Genomic DNA, 17,106 nt, shown 5'->3' with positions numbered 1-17,106 from the left:
GAAGAGAAAAAATGAAAAATGAAAAAAAAAATAATTTGTTTTTTGTCAATTAGATAGAGAGAGACAATCAAAATTCACAGAATTAGAGGGATGACGTGGGAGGTGTCCGTTGGAGAGGTGAAGTCATAAAGAGGGAGATCTGCAAGATTCTCGCCGTTCATCTTCAGCCGTTCGCAGCTTCGTACCTTTTTCTCTATGGAAGAAAAAAACACGAAAAACGCCAAAAATTGACAAAACAGACTTTATATATACGAGCGTCTGCCCTTCTCTTCTCACCAAGCCATTGTGAGAGTTCCATTCATGCTGAAGAGGAGCACAGAAGGGAGAGACGTGTGAGCTAATGCAGCAGAAGGGGAGGTCATACAACCGTAGATCGAGGGGCTTTTCCAGATCTCGTCTTGCGATTGAGGGTTGTTAGCCTTTGCACCCCCCGCCCAATCTCATTGCATTTTTTCCCGTCTCGGTTTCTTTCTTAGAAATCCCCTCATTTCCCTCTTGGCTTTTTTTACGTCTCCTTCCTCGCAATTTTTCCGCAATGGATGCTATTCAAGGTACGCCATTTGGTTGTTTTGTTTCGGTTTGGATTTGAGGTCGGTGAATCGGTTTTTTATTTGGAAATGGTTCGTTTCGTAGAACAAGAGCGTGAGATGCAGAAGAGCTACTGGATTGAGCACTCTGCGGATTTGACCGTCGAGGCTATGATGCTCGACTCCAAAGCCTCCGATCTTGACAAAGAAGAGCGACCTGAGGTAAATCCCTCTCCTCCCTTTTTTTATTTTCAATGTATTGACTAAATCTGCATTTGGACGTGTACATTGGCCATCTTTCTTGTGTCTGTGCTGTTGTTTTTTTAGGTAATCTAACTTCTGGATTCAGTGATTTATATGTTTGTTTATTTATGAAATGTTGAAAAGTGGAAGTGACTTATTGCTCTAATTATCGAAATGTTGTGAGTTTTCAATAATTTATCAACAATGAGAATGATCTGACCAAGTTCTTCAGCTACTTTGAGTATGGTTATATATATATTTTTTTTGAGAGCTTGAGTATGCTTAATTCGGTGAAGTTTCCGACTCCCATTTGGATATGGAAGCAGTGCTTTTTTCTAGGATTCCTGATCACTGATCGCGACATTCCACCTACCAACGCCTACCATTTTTTTAAATGAACAAATACCAATTCTTTAAGCAGGTGCCCTTTTCACATGCTCCTCCCACTTGGTGTGGAGTTCAAAAGAGGGATCCGACAACTGTAATGTGATGGGAAAATGCCGTATAAGGGTTTGTCTTTGAAAGTGGAAATTACTGCTTATAGTTTTTGGCTTAGACTTCACGCCTCTCATTGGTTCATACGTACACTCACACCTCTGGTTTCAACTTCGTAGGACTTTGTTGACTATATTGAGTGAGTTATATATTTTCAAAATTTCTCTAGTCTTTTCAATGAAATTTCTTGACTTATTTTGTTTTAAAATTCTGGCCAATCACACGGTTTCTAATGATATAATGAGATTTTCTTCCGTGGAACAGAGTAACAGAATTAAAACAATATTTTTTTTAATTGATAATTCCATTTTTGTGGTTGTTAATATGCTTGTTACTAATATGCTCGCTGTTGAATATCCTACACTGAATTAACTGGGTTATAAATAGGTACTTTCACTGCTCCCGCCGTATGATGGCAAAGAAGTTTTGGAACTTGGAGCAGGTATTGGTCGTTTTACCGGTGAGTTAGCTCAGAGGGCTGGTCACCTTCTTGCTTTGGACTTCATGGAGAGTGTAATAAAGAAGGTAATTGTGGTTCCAAACCTTTCTGAAGATTATTAGCTTTTGAGGGGATTATCTGACTATTAACTTTTCAATGGTCTCCTTGCAGAATGAGAGCATTAATGGACATTACAAGAATGTCAAGTTTATGTGTGCGGATGTGACATCCCCGGACTTGAAAATATCTGAACAATCAGTGGACTTGATATTCTCCAATTGGCTACTTATGTATCTTTCCGATCAAGAGGTAAGCAATATTGAGATTAGTGGTGCTTCAATAAAGGCTTGGTGCTAGTTTGAGTTTATTATGCTAATGTGTCAATTTTATTGTTAAGTGCAAAGGGATGCAACCCAAGTGCACAAGGTGTATACAAAATAAAGCACCGAATTAGGAATTCAAATAGGGAAAACAAAGAGAAAAAACTAACATAGTTTTTATGTTAATTATTAAGCCTTTATGGGTTCTAGTAACTGAAAAGAATGGCATTGTTCATATGGCTCAGTGTTTACAAGTACTTATGATCAATAATTTAGATGTTGGTATCATGACAGAGTTTAGAAACTATCTTGTCCCAGTGTCAAAGGAAAAAAATTAAAAATGGAAAAATTACAAATTTTTGATAAGCTAATCTTATCAAACACATAAAGGGGCGTGACTCAAATAAATTGGAAATATTCTAGAGGGAACACTCAACTAGGGGGAAGAAGAGGAAAAACAAAAGTTTAAAAATTCTAGAAAATCAGAAAAGGGAGCCTTTATGAGTAGCCAACAAAGCATAAATAGATTTGAACTAAAATAAATTTTACCTCTAACACTGCCCTCTTGCAAATTTAAAAGGTTTGGGCATTACATTTTGCTAAAAGGAAAAAAAATTATAATCTTCCAAATTACTATGCGTTTTTCAACATGACCTTGGAAGGTTCAATTTCAACACTTGGTATCCCCTTTTGAAGCTTAAGTTGCAAGGTGCACCCTCTGTGCATTTTTTAGGCTTAAAAATAACTCATTTACCCCTGCCTGTTATAATTTTGAATAACCACATAAGGTGCATATTACAACTGAAGTTTCAAATTGCGATAACAAGCATCAAAATTGGTAATTCAGAGGTCGCATTGCAAAACAGGTGGTTCTTCTAGGGTTGACTATGAATTTAACATAAAAAAGAAGAAAACTGTCAACCACCCTCATTTAATTGTTCTTTGTTTTACTCCATCTTAATGTCATTTTCCTTTCCTAGTTTCTTTTGGTACCTTCTGTGCAGTTATTCCATCACCACAATCTTTAACAGGAAACTAGTCTCCCACTAAGTAGTTCCAAAGAAAGTGATTGTTAAACGCAGGCTAGTCAAGCTGTTTCAGACCTTGTATATAAATATAAATTTTAAGGAGGTCAAGGCAGAATTATCATTAAAAATACTTTAGAGCAATAAAAAATTACGTTTAAATTCTTGCTTGCCTTGGACTGAGGCCAATGGTAACCACTTTCTATGCACTATATGGTATACATATCATTGTATACATATATCAATTACTTTGTTATTCCTTATTAATATCTACAATTGGGTCTTCTTATATCCACTAGAGCTTTATAATTGTCTTGCAATGCTATTTTTCCTGTGTGGTTCTGCATATGCTACTGACTGCTGAAGTTAGGGTACATTTTTAATTGTTCTGATGATTAGTGTCGATTTTCATGTGTAATACCTATTAATGATCTAACAAAAACAGGTTAGATTCAGCCTTTCATCGTCTTTTGGTTTCTTGGGAATAACATGTTAATAAGCTTATTTCTACACATTTCTTTTGATGCTTTGCAGGTGGAGGATTTAGCTGAAAAAATGGTCAAGTGGCTGAAGGTTGGTGGGTTTATTTTCTTTAGAGAGTCTTGTTTCCACCAATCAGGAGACAGCAAGCGAAAGTACAACCCAACCCACTACCGGGAGCCCCGATTTTATACAAAGGTTTGCCTTTTTTTTATTTCTTATTTTTTTATTCAATGCTGCGCCTGTGGGGTGAATGTGACAAGAAAATAGATGAGCACTTACACATTGAACTAGACTCAATGTGTTGATATGAACTTTGGGAGGAGGCAAGTTAATTACATTGAACTTGATTTGAATGCATTCAACCCGGCAACCAGGCCATGTCATATTCATTATGGTCTTGTTTTCTAGAGAGAAAATCAAATGGTTTTCAATGAAATTTCCAGTCATTTGGGCTGAGTTGCGTAATTTTTTTATTTTATTTTGGGATATAAAATCTTTGGTTAAGTTTTATTTTGTTTCAAGATATGGTAATCTAAATCCATCAACAAAATGGATAACCAAGTTCTATAAACTATTTCTTTTTATGTGTCTAGTTGCAGAAAAACATATACTATGGCCCCATATACTTTCATATACATCACCATAAAAAATATATATAGTTTCATCTACGTGTGTTTTCTTGTGCAAAATATGTGTGGCACAGCTATGTGCCGTCTGTAAATCAAAAAGGTTATTGTAGCCCATAAATTGGTTCTAAATCATATGGTGCTGCAGGTCTTTAAAGAATGCCATTTGCATGATGGTAAAGGAAATTCATTTGAACTCACTCTTGTTGGCTGCAAATGTATTGGAGCTTATGTGCGAAACAAAAAGAATCAGAACCAGGTAATACAAAATTGCTTGCATATGATCTGATTCTTTTACTTAAATTGGCTATCTGACAAGATGCACACTTAAATGTTTTGGAAATACAGATTTGCTGGATATGGCAAAAGATCAGTTCACAGGATGACAGGGGTTTCCAGAGGTTCTTAGACAATGTTCAGTATAAATCCAATGGCATTTTACGTTATGAGCGTGTCTTTGGGAAAGGTTTTGTGAGCACAGGAGGAATAGGTATGCTTTACTGACCACACACACACACACACTCTCTCTCTACCCCATTTTTTATATCTGATGGTGAAAATAAAGAGGATAGAAAGAAGAAAATCAAGCACAAAAATGGATAATTGAACAACAAATGTATTCCACCAAGTTGGATAATTGAACAACAAATGTTTTCCACTAATTTCATAAAGATATTTCTATGAGAACAACTTTTTGGGATGTGAACACGCAAGCAGCTAATTTTGCCCTTTTCTTTTCTTTTGTTTTTGTTTTTTTAATTTTGTATTTAAATGAAAAACACCACCTTTTTGTCAATTTTATTCCTGGTCTGATGACAACTTGCCACGGTTTCTTTTAGAATTCATTGTTGAGGAATTGGACGTTTTTGTTCTTTCTTTAGCATTTTTTCAGTAACTCATTCTCCACATCATGACCCAGAATTTGTACACAGATTAAATATTTCAGTTTGAACTTAAAACCTAGAAGCTAATTATATAAATCAGAAAAAGAATTATATTGTTTTTCTTGTGCACCTTTGTTTCTTTTTTTATTTATTTATTTTTTCCTTTGTAAGAGTGAAGGAAAATCATAGCCCAATTAATTCTAAAGCTCTGTCATCAAGGTTAAGTGAACTTCTTGTCTTTGGACAGGTACAACTAAAGAATTTGTGCAAAAGTTGGAACTAAAGCCTGGCCAGAACGTCTTAGATGTTGGATGTGGCATTGGGGGAGGTGACTTCTATATGGCTGAGAACTTTGATGTCGACGTGGTTGGGATCGATCTGTCCATAAATATGATTTCTTTTGCTCTTGAGCGTGCTATCGGTTTGAAATGCTCGGTCGAATTTGAAGTTGCTGATTGCACTAAGAAAACATATCCTGAAAACACATTTGATGTGATATATAGCCGTGACACTATTTTGCACATTCAAGTAAGGCAGCTTTCCTTTTCTGTTATAGTTCCTATTTAGCTATAAGCATTTTATTTTATTTATCTTGTTCGTTAAGTTTGCATTTTTATTGTACTTATATAAAAAAAAAAGTTTGCATTTTTATTTATTTATATTTTTTATTTCAGTTAATATTTTGTAGTATTTGTGTTCTTTTCATCAATAATTTGGAATCTGAAAGATTTATCTCGTTTTAGAAGCAGTTATTGTGTGTATCACCCGATGTTAAATGCCCTTTCTGTGGATTCCTGTTTAGAATTCATTAGAAGCATACAAGATATGTGGGCAATGATTAAACCTTATGACTTTTATCTTGCTACCTTTCTGCAATGGAGCTGACTATGGCTTGCTCGGTTACTTGATTCTAGACCTCTCTTATATCTTGTTACCTGTATGATTTTTAAGTTGGCTAATCCTACTGCATATAGACTTTTACCTCCTAGGTGTTCTATCCACGCAATTATTATGGGTTTTGCTTGGAGGCTCTCTCCCTCTTTGAAATGTATGAATAGTTTCCGGTTAACTTTTCAGGACAAACCTGCATTGTTCAGATCCTTCTACAAGTGGTTGAAGCCTGGGGGTAAAATTCTTATCAGTGATTACTGCAAGAGTGCTGGAACTCCATCACCAGAATTTACTGAATATATTAGGCAAAGAGGGTATGATCTCCATGGTGTTGAAGCATATGGTCAGGTATATATTTGCAATTAAAGGTTTCTCTTATTTAATGATTTTTGTGAATCGTATCATGGCATTCCTCTACATATTTCTTTTGACATAATGAACTCGTGTTTCAACTGTGGCACAGATGCTTCATGATGCTGGTTTTGAGGAGGTCATTGCAGAGGATCGTACTGATCAGGTTCGTGTAGATCCTGTGTATTTATATGTTGTAAATATGAATCATGTTGAGATTCCTCCTTTAAGAGAGTTTACTTTTGCATCAGTTCATACACGTGCTGCAGCAGGAATTGAATGCTGTTGAGAAGGACAAGGATGCATTCATCTGCGACTTTTCTGAAGTGCGCTTTTCCTCTTTCTTGGTCTAGCTGTCTTCTTGATTGGTCTTTAAAATTTGTATTAATTGTTTTGTTTCTTTATATTTTTTCCTTTCTGGTTGATTGGCAATATGCAGGAGGACTACAATGAAATTGTTGATGGATGGAAGGCGAAGCTTATAAGGAGTTCTTCTGGCGAGCAGAGGTGGGGCCTGTTCATTGCCAAGAAGAAATGATCCTGTTATCTCATCTTTTTCCCTATCTCTACTAGCTTTCAATATGCATTAAGAACAGTCTTGGTGTTTATATTATTGTTGTATCAGATGGTTGATATCTTGATACCATCCTACCTTCCTTATTTTTTCAGCAAACCTGTTCAAGTTTAAATAATGAGATAGAGAAAGCTGATGAATTTTCCAATTAGAAAAAGAATAATAAGCATTTGGACTTTTATCTTTGCTTAGTCTAATGATACCAATTATGTGATTAATTTATGTTTGTTGGAGAGAATAGTTGTTGATTGTATAACAATTTTCATTACCCGTAATTTCTGAAGTTACCATGTTTTGGTGATTGAACTTTATAGGTTATGGCAGATTGGTGACTTAAAAAGGTATTTGACATTTGATGTAAGGGCTTTTCAGGTTAATTTACCACATAAGTGTAATCAACTTAGCTGCAGGTTCGTACCTGATTAATTGTATAGGAATAAGCATAAGATAGATGTTCAATAGACAGCTCAACCTTTGAAGTAGACTAAGCTAGTTTGGACACTAGAGTACCTCATAATTCTGTGAATAGAAGTAAAATAATTTGAATTAAGATGTTTTATTGAGTTTTAGGAAATGAGAAAAAAAGTTGAATAAAAATATTATAAAATTGTTGAAATATAATTTCTTAATATTATTATTGTTTTGAAGTTTAAGAAATCTGAATTGATTTTTATGTTTTGTTTTGAAATTTGTAAAAGTTATATTGGTTTTTATGTTTGGATAATGATTAGGATGATTAAAAGAAAAAGTTGAAGTTTTGATATTGAAAAATGTCATCAGTTTGAGAAAGAAATTATGAGAAGTTTCTGAGAAATTTTGAGAATCCCATGCATCTCTATGTCCCAATATCCCCTTAAAACCTTTTATTTAGCCCAAAACAAAACTAGGCAGCATGTGCAAACATATAGAAACAGCCAAACACTCTTTGGGATCTTGTTGATTTTGGGTAGATTGAGAACATGGAGAACAATAAACAAAACACCATTTAACAAGACGATATTTATGTGTAGACTATATAGGGTGTATGCTTCTTGCTGGAATAGAAAATAAACAAGCATTTAGGGTCACCAGAGGAGTCACTTGAACATATCCATTACATCCTTTCTTACAACAACTGGTGAAGTGGAGAGACCATTTTGGAGTTTTTGCTTTTCTGAAACTAGCAGGAGATCTTTTCGAGTAGCCTGTTCAGTTTCATTAGCTTCGTTGGGTGGTAAAGATCCTAATATCTGTACCATTAAGCTTCCACCTGCCATAGTCAGTTTGATAAAGATCTCAATATCTGCCTGCTGAGGATGAAGAATAATATGCAACTTTTTGTGGCAAAAAAAAAAAAAAAAAAAAAAAAACCGTCTCTCAAATCTCGAATAATAACCAAGGAAAATGTTAGTATGTCGCCTAAGTTTGCTTCCTCATTTTGACCATTCATGTATTTATTTATTTTTTTTTAATTTTTTTGTTTCTTTACTGACTAAGAAGTGACTTTTAGTATATTGGTATATATATACTTTAAAATATTTAAATATGTTAAAAAAATATAAAAAAGAAAAGAAAAAAAAAATAAGAAGGGAAGTTTGTGCTAGCGGGCACACCCAGTGGTCAAACCTGGGTGGCACGCTAGCACTACTCAATAACTAATTACGCACTGTGCGATGCACAGAAAAGAGTCCAATTTTACACGTATATGTTATAGATGTAATATAAATCTATGGTTAAGGGCTAACATAGAAGTTGCTATTTTCTGCTGGTCCATCATGGAGGCTCTAGTTCAAACATTCTTTAGTTCCACAGTTTTGCTCTTAACTTTGAAAAGAGAACTAATCGAAATGGGTACAGATGAAGAAGCAATTCTTACAACTACACTTGGAAGAGTTAAAAACAAGAGCAGGACCTGTTATAAAGGATTACTAAGGATGTAGTTGCAAGAATTGCCACTCTGATGCTTCCTGAAGGCGCTAAAGGAGGATTCACTGGAGTGTTCAGATGCTGTCTTTTTAAGACAGAGAATAGGAAACTGAGACATATTGTGTTCTGGATTTCTGCTGCTGCTTTTCTTGTTCTTTTTGGTTTGGGTTTTCTTTTTAAATGGTGAACGGTAAAATTTACAAGATCCAATAATCAAGCGCAAATATAGCTGTGATTTTTGCATCCAAAACAATAATGTCTGAAATATGAGAAACTACAACACAAAGGCAAGTTCAGATGGGAATATAGGTAAAAGAAAGAAACATTTACCAAGGACAAGAGCAGCTCCAATCCATCCAATTGTACCCCACCTTTCCCCAAGGAGAAACCAAGCAAAACCTGCACCCCACAGTGGCTCCAGCCCATAAATTATGGCTGTTTCTGTTGCGGAAACATCACGCATGGCTGCAATCTATAGATGAAAAAAGGAGCAGTCATTGGTATCAGAAAACAAGCACCTTACATACACACCAAAACCACACGGACTGCTGAAGTAACAGCATGCATTTTTAAAGAAACCCTTCTGCACAATTGGTATGCTGTCTTTCATGATCATAAATATGGTTCAAGTCAAAAAAATAAACTCAAAAGACCATGCAACATATGGGGTGGGGGGCTAAGAAACAATACCTCTACCCACAGGCACAATCCGGTTGAGAATACGCCGGTATAAAGAGCAGCTATCCATGGAAATGCAACAGTCCAATCCCATAGTTCTGTCCATGTCCATGATGATTGGTTATAGCCATTCACACCATCAAACCATCCTCCAATTAAAACCCAGATTGTGGATAACAGGGCAACTACACACACCTACATGAAAAACCATAGGCTTGTTAATATGCATGGATTGAAAATCTGCACCATCCAAATAGCCATGTTTAGGTGCACTTGAGGAAGGTAGCACATTTAGGGCAGGGAAACAAACCTCGTATCCAAGAAGTGCTAAGAAGTTCTCTTTCTTTGTGTTTCTTGATATATGTTCGGTTCGAAGCATGTGAATTCCAAAAAAAATTGCACTCAAAAAGTTCAAAAGATCTCCAACCTGAAAATGTTAGGACTTTATGAAAATGATCCCATTCAACCATTAACACAGACACCAGTGATGCAACAAGCATATATTATCCATAAGATATTCTGATGTAGAACCACGTAGTGCTTACACTCGGAGGAGATCCACTGCATTCCAGCATAGCAATCCCAACAGAGGACATGAGAACTCCAAACCATGTACGGGCAGGTACAATTGCTCCTAAGAGGCCATCAAGCAATGGTACCACAATAACCTGTTCAATTATTACAAGAATTTGTCAGAACTTCTCTGTGTCATGTAGGGCAGTAGAAGTCTTATTGTGGTGGTGAAGAAAGTCATGTATGAGGGAATGCTTGAGAAAAGCTAGTTTAAATATATTTTTTTCCTTTTCCACTTGGGGGAAAATCAACTGTTCTAAGTGAACTCCAAAAGATAAAAGAAGATATCTTGGGGATTGTACCAAGAAATCAAGAGAAGTTATTTGCAACAAAGTATCAAATCTTCAGTGCCTGAGATCCACTTTCTTTTTGTAACCAATCCATAGTTAATTGCACTTCCCACTGTCCCGTAGGTACAGTTGGGGTAAGGGTCTGGCCCCTGGGGTTCAAATGCCTCCATCAACTAAGGCTGTGTATGCCCTTAAAAGTTGCTAGTAAAAGGAAATCATAGTTAATGATTGTAGGGGAAAAGAAATGTGTTGAGGATGAGCTTACCGTAAACAAAGAAATGAATGATGCACGCCCTGCATCAGCTGTAAGTAGACCAACTGCCTCAATAAGGTACCCTAAACTCACCCACAATCCCAACTCCATCCCTGCATTGCGGGTCTTGATGTCATCTCGAGCATGAAAGACAAATGGCAAAAATGGGATGGCTGACACAACAAATCGCACTGCAGAGAACGTTGCTGCATCCATGCTAGTTTCAACATCTTTCACAACTGGAATGTTGCTTGCTGCAATTTGAAAGCAACATAATCCTCCACACGTCATGATTTTAGGATTTTTTTTACTCAAACTTCATGACTTACCAAGATTTGAAAGTTTGAATTCTTAGCTAATTAACTATAACTCATGTCAAATACATACATTAATGGATACATTTAAGACGTGCATAATACTCCCCATCAGTAAGTTTTCTAAGGTAGCCAAGGCATTTTCTCCGATACTTTAACCAAAGCCGCATTACCCATCATCCCAGCATATCAAATTTTACATAGAAAAACTCCTCCATCTAGGATAAAAGCATATCTATATTTTTTCAATTTATATACCCTCTATTAAGATTATGCAAGATACCTAATTTTTCCTTCATCTCAGTGATCAGATCTTGATAGAGATAACAAATTAAAATAATATGAAAAGTAAATATGGAACTTTTCGTAGTTTTCCAAATAACGTGAATCGAACTCCTTATAGCAAAGACACCCACCCTCTACCAATTAAGTTCTGTACGGATTTGAAGGAAGAGATCAAAGTTAAATACCAAAGATAACAGTGATGACATTTAGCATGATAATGCTCCTTATCTTCTTGGATGAAAACCAAAATTTCCGCCACAAAGGCCGCTTTCTAGCAAGCAATTTCAATCCCACCTTCAAAGGATTCTGAGCCCTAGCTTTCTTTATCATCTGCTTCAATATACTGGAATCATCAACATGAACAACTGAGAAACTCAAATCATGTTTCCTTTCATTCTCTGCAGATGTCTTGCTCCTTACGTGCCTAAAAGTAGCTGCATAAGAAGTAGAACAAGAAGAACAAGAAGAAGATGCAGATCTTTTAGAATTACAAGAAGAAGAAGAGGTGGGTGTTTGTGATGAGGAGGGGCCCAATGAGCAAGCGGTAAAAGGTTGCAGTTTATTATGCTGGTTGGGAATGGTGGCAAAGAAGTGGAACATGGAGGAAGGTTTATGAAAGTAGCATGAGATTTTGGAAGCAGAGTCTTGACATCTTGTTTTTGTCTTCCATGTTGTTGTTGATAATGATTGGCAAGCCATGGTTGAGACAGAGAGTAGTCTTTAGAGCACATCTAATTCCCAAGATGTTCGGAACTAAGGAGGTTGCAAGGGAGTGATCATTTTCATTTTCCAGCAGAAATCTTCAAGTATGATTTGCAGAGAGAGAAAATGGTGTTTTTAAAAGTGGGAGTTTTAGGACCATGGAAGTGGAGACGACAAAAGGACAATGGCATTTCTATCAACTGGAGTTAGCAACGTGTGGCACATGGGGATTTCGTTCAAGTCGTGCTCCAACGCGTTCTTCTATTATTACTATTTTATTATAATAATAATAATAATAATAATAATAATAATAATTATTATTATTATTCCGACCTCCTTTTTCATGCAATAAACATTCATTTTTATTTTTTTAAAAAAATACTTTAATCAGATTATAAAATAATTTTTATTATAAAATAAATCTAATAAATTAAATAAAATTATATTAATTTATAAATATATTTTATATAATATTTTTATATTTATAATAATTCCATTCCCTTTATAAACAGGACGGTAGGAGAAGCGTAGGGCGTCTACACCGACGGGCTGGGAGCAAGGCAGCTTCCAATTATTTTGTTTCCAAGTAATATTATTTATTTATCTTAAATTTTATTATTTTTAATCACATTGATTAATATAATATATTTTAAATAATTTTATAATTCAATAATAAAAAATTTATTCAAAATATGACACTTCAATCGGTATGACTGATTAAATGATAGAATTTAATATGAAAAGATCATTTTTCATTTTTTTATTTACTGAATTACAATTTTATTTTTATTTTTATTCATAATTTTATTGAAAAAATTATCCTTCATACTCCTCAAACTACTGAGAGTCATGCTCTTTGTGTCCCAAATCCCTAAAATTGACATGTTACAATCAACAAAAGCAAGAAATTGAAAGATTGCTTAACATATTGATTTTCAAAGCACCTTCGAGGAGGTGAATAAGAAAGGATATTATAAATATATAAAATTAAAAAAAAAACCGACAGTACTTTGAACTCAATTGAACCATGCATGGCCGCATAACTAAAATAAAAATATGGGACACGGCACATTAAGATCTTAATGAGGGGTACGAAGTGTTAAGACTTTTGTTCGATATAAATATGAAATATTCTTCGCGGAAGCCACTATTTGGGTGAAGCCATTGCACACATTACGTGTAGACCGGGTTCACTAACAACGAACCGGTTCCTTACCTCAGCCCCCGCTCTCCCCGAAGCCCTTAGGCCTTAGTCCCCTCGCGAATTCGAAAGCGTGCTTCGAAGGAAACCCCAACCTGCTTCTTGGTTTCAACCTTCAATCCCCTCAAGTTTCTAATCCAACTTCTTCACTGTAAATCCCTTAACTTTCCTCACAAAACCCTGAACCTTCTTCTTCTCCTCTATGAATCGCAAAAAATCCCCTGACGATTTCGAAAACCCCAAGTTCTCTAGTCTTCTGCTTCTCAATCACGAAATATGTTCTCGACGGCGAGACCTTTTTCTTCTTCTTCTTCTATGTGATTCTCTCAGTCCCCTCACGTGCATTGTGATTTCCCCCTCCCTTCATTCCCTTACATTGTGATTTTCCCCCCGATGTGATTTCCCCCATCTCAATCATGGGACCCTTCATCTTTCCACAACGATATGAGTCCAGACACTACGAAACTACATCCAGATATCTGTTGGAGAGGTAACCCCTTCTTACTCATTGTTTCTCTGTGATGCTAGGGTTTATGAATACATTTCTAGGCTTCTGTGTATTTATTCCTCTGATTTTATCTCTAAGGTTTAGATCAACTGCTAACTGTTTTGCTTTTCGTGGTGTAAAAATTATTTGGGTTTTTTTTTTTCCAATTATTTAGGACTCGAGTACGAATAAGGAACATTTTTACATTTCCAACATATAGTCGATCAATTTGGTGATTCACAAAGAACAATTAAAGCATGAAATGAGCGTGGCTATCATGACATTTGGGTGATGCATATCTCACCACTTTCAATATTGGTTCATGTGTTCTTGGTTGATGACTAGAAGAATTTCCTTATTCACATTCTCCATTGCCAATCTCGCCACCTAAGATTTCTTAGAGAGTTTCTTCTCAAACCTAGAGTAACTATTTCCATCTTTTCTCTCAGCAATATATATATATATATATTTCCGTCTTTTCTTTTGTTAAATTATTTCTGAGATGCAAGCTATGAGGTACTGGGTACATATTCCTTGCAATGAATAATCGTGCATTTAAATGCATATAATGATTGCAATTGGGCCACACTACATTAAATTACATTGCAGAAGGATATATAAATATATTAGAACCTTTCAATTAGAAAAGATCCTATAGTTGAAGGATATTTTGTGTTTTTAATTAATTTCGGTTTCCTGCTTGTAAAAAAATTGTTAAATTAATGGGAAATTAACATTTCCTTCCTAGTAGTTCATGTTGCATATTAGGAATGTATCTCACCTTTTTTACTTACTTGTTCCCATTCTCTTTCTGTATAGTTTGCAGCTGCAAATTCCTGCTTCGTGTGTATAATAAGTGGCATGATTAATACAATTTTTTTAGTTTCCTTTCTTGTGACACAAACAGCCACATTAACATTTAATTGTCCATCTTGTAACTAAGACAAATTTGAAGTCCAAAACCTTGACTTAGAAGTGGTGCCACATGCTCATTTCATGCACCTTCAAACACTAATTATTTTGTTCTCCACTTAGGGATAGCAATGGAATGGAAGTTTAGATGCAGACAAGAAAATGAGAGCAAACTAATAGAGTGGTGAGTGTCAAGAAGACTGCTCTACAAGTTGATCTATGTTCTTTCTGCTCTACAAGAATTGCATGTATTACAAGAAGACTCCTCAAAGAATTTCATGTTTTCTGCTATGTTCTTACCATCTCTACAAAACTCAGGAGGAGACTACAAAACTTGGGAGGAGAATTGCATATATTACAAGAAGACTCCTCAAAGAATTGCATGCCCTGCCCTTGGATTATATCCTTGAGGATGCTTAACATGTGACTCTTGCGTTTGATTTTTATCTAATCTGAATCCAAGGTTACTTTTGTAATAGAAATCTAAACTTACCTTCTTGTTCTTGTTTCTTTGGTCAACTAATGATTGGGGAGATTGTTAATTGTCCCTGTTTCATTTCATTTCTTGTTTTGATATAAGTTCTAGATCATATGCTGGAAAAATTTGATTCCCATTATGTAAAAAAAATGTCAAATGAAAACTGAGACTTGACCCGATTCTGATTTTGCTTTTAATAATATATATAAATTTTAGATTAGTGTGTTAGAAAATTTTGATTTCTATTATATGGAGAAAAATCTCAAATGAGAATCCAATTTCTAGTTCCATCTTGTTTGATCGTTATTATAAAATTATTTGACAATGTCTATTGAGCATGATAATTATATCAAAGTTATGATGCTATTGGCATATTTAATATTTGCAAGCTTACCAAGCCATACATGTTGGGGATCTTACAAGGCTAGATCTTACTCAAGATAACAATGAACAATGGACAAAAGGGACGAAACAAATTAAAGCACTCTTCCATGTCCTTGAGAGCTGTAAAATTGGTGCAAACAATATACCAATATTCTTGGGCAAGTAACTGGTAACCAAAGTTTTCAAATTCCTGCATCTAATTTTCCCAAAACATCAAGACCTAAGTGCCTAACAACATTAAAAATTAAAAATTTATCATTCTTGTAGAAACACAAAAGTTGTAGAGCTGGGCATAAACCAAAATAGTAGAAATTGATAGTCTTATAATTATGTACATCAGAGTCTGAATTTCAGAGAGATATCAACATATACACAAGCTACACATGGTGAATGCTACCAAGCTATACATCATCTACACAAACTACACTACAGCATCTCCACAACACAACAAGTGTTTGCACACAAAATCCCAAGTCTAAAATCTACATAATTAACACCAAGTACATCTCCACAACTTGACACAAGAAGCTGCATATAATGATACGAATAGAGTGTACTTTCCAAGCAACACCTCATTTCATTAAAATCCAAAATACAATGGCTGGAGCACATAACAGATTTCCTACTTCACAAAGATTCATTAGTCTAAATAACTCAACATACATGAATGAAAGGAAATACACGAGTTTAGTTTCCAAACTAAAACAACAACAACAAAGTATTATACTTTTCTAACTTAAGTGTATATAAATACAACAACAAAGACAAAATCAACTCCCATGGCCACTATTTGGCTGCAACTATTTCCATAGATCTTCAGTTTTGCAAGTGTCCAGAGTACTATCCAATACCATTTTCGATCTCCATCATTATTTCTGCAGAAAAAAAAATAGAGAAAAATTTATAAGGGATGGATTAAACTTCCATCTTTGTTATGATTTGAACTTAGAATCTTTGTTATGATACCATGTAAAATCACCCCAGAGGAAGGAAGATAAAAATCTGGGAAAAAATATATCTTTGTCAATCTTGGATAGTATGAGAACCCCAAAGTTATTACTCATTTTTGTACTTGTTGTTTTATTTTCCAATTATTTCTTTAATTAAGAGAAGAAAAGAGAATAGTAAACAATAGAATACTAGAAATTCTCTTCTAGAACCTTTAAAACTCAAAGTGAAAGAACAACAATGTTTTCTGAGATAAGAACCAAAGCACTCTACTCCAGAACAAGTCCTACAACAAGACAAAATAGTATAAAGATCCTAAAACCTATCAAAATCCTTTCCATGAATACAAAAAGAATGTTGCTTGCTGCATTGGATAATAGAAACACAATAATCAACATGAAAAATAACTAAAGGTCAAACAAAAAAGCACATACCGTTTTGATCTTAATCGCATGCAAAAGGTCGGGGAAGTCTATTTTTCGGTTTCCGGAATGGCTAACACCAAGATTGCAAGCAAAAGAAAGGAGTGTGACAAAAGTTGGGACCAACGGAGACTGAAAATAGAACAACTGGAGCTGCTTCAATGCTCCATATAGTAGATCAAAGCAAGATGACATAAATCTTCTACTTCACATTCCTCTGCTTCTTGGTAAGCCTTCTTCTTGTTAGAGAGAGAGAGAGAGAGAGTCTGATATAAAATAAGCTCATCAAATTTAGAAGGAAGGAAACCTTAAGGGGCCATTTTGATTACCATCTTCTTCAATCGTAGCATCATTAAAAAAAAAAAGAAAAAAAAGGCTCAATAAGAACAGGGACTGAACAATTAGTATTTGTAGAG

The 17,106-nt window shown here is 35.1% G+C and overlaps 2 protein-coding genes across 2 annotated transcripts; one reads left to right on the top strand and one right to left on the bottom strand.

Moving 5' to 3' along the window:
* Window positions 1–171: 171 nt before the first annotated feature.
* LOC122296278 (phosphomethylethanolamine N-methyltransferase-like) lies at window positions 172–7,080 on the top strand. Its single transcript, XM_043105842.1, has 12 exons — window positions 172–551; window positions 634–749; window positions 1,653–1,790; window positions 1,876–2,013; window positions 3,584–3,727; window positions 4,307–4,417; window positions 4,507–4,648; window positions 5,290–5,570; window positions 6,120–6,281; window positions 6,397–6,450; window positions 6,536–6,610; window positions 6,724–7,080. The coding sequence occupies exons 1-12, from the start codon at window positions 536–538 to the stop codon at window positions 6,820–6,822; spliced, it is 1,476 nt and encodes a 491-aa protein (XP_042961776.1). The 5' UTR covers window positions 172–535; the 3' UTR covers window positions 6,823–7,080.
* Window positions 7,081–7,765: 685 nt separating this feature from the next.
* On the bottom strand, window positions 7,766–12,068 carry LOC122296277. Its single transcript, XM_043105841.1, has 7 exons — window positions 11,342–12,068; window positions 10,570–10,811; window positions 9,987–10,109; window positions 9,752–9,868; window positions 9,454–9,636; window positions 9,094–9,235; window positions 7,766–8,107 (listed from the first exon to the last, which is right to left on the bottom strand). The coding sequence occupies exons 1-7, from the start codon at window positions 11,853–11,855 to the stop codon at window positions 7,935–7,937; spliced, it is 1,494 nt and encodes a 497-aa protein (XP_042961775.1). The 5' UTR covers window positions 11,856–12,068; the 3' UTR covers window positions 7,766–7,934.
* Window positions 12,069–17,106: the final 5,038 nt, after the last annotated feature.

Source organism: Carya illinoinensis, chromosome 15 (genome assembly GCF_018687715.1).
Source record: "Carya illinoinensis cultivar Pawnee chromosome 15, C.illinoinensisPawnee_v1, whole genome shotgun sequence".
NCBI classification, from domain to species: Eukaryota; Viridiplantae; Streptophyta; class Magnoliopsida; order Fagales; family Juglandaceae; genus Carya; species Carya illinoinensis.
This window is presented reverse-complemented; position numbering and strand designations above follow the sequence as displayed.

Bases quoted from the DNA above. Each gene is read 5' to 3' on its own strand.
- LOC122296277 (XM_043105841.1), bottom strand. From the start codon at position 11,855: ATGGCTTGCCAATCATTATCAACAACAACATGGAAGACAAAAACAAGA. The intron at 10,812-11,341 runs GTATTTAACTTT...TTCAAATTGCAG, and splicing joins TGTCATCACTGTTATCTTTG to CAAGCAACATTCCAGTTGTG. The intron at 9,637-9,751 runs GTTTGTTTCCCT...TTTTTCATGTAG, and splicing joins TAGCACTTCTTGGATACGAG to GTGTGTGTAGTTGCCCTGTT.
- LOC122296278 (XM_043105842.1), top strand. The intron at 6,282-6,396 runs GTATATATTTGC...ACTGTGGCACAG, and splicing joins GTGTTGAAGCATATGGTCAG to ATGCTTCATGATGCTGGTTT. The intron at 6,611-6,723 runs GTGCGCTTTTCC...GGCAATATGCAG, and splicing joins TCATCTGCGACTTTTCTGAA to GAGGACTACAATGAAATTGT.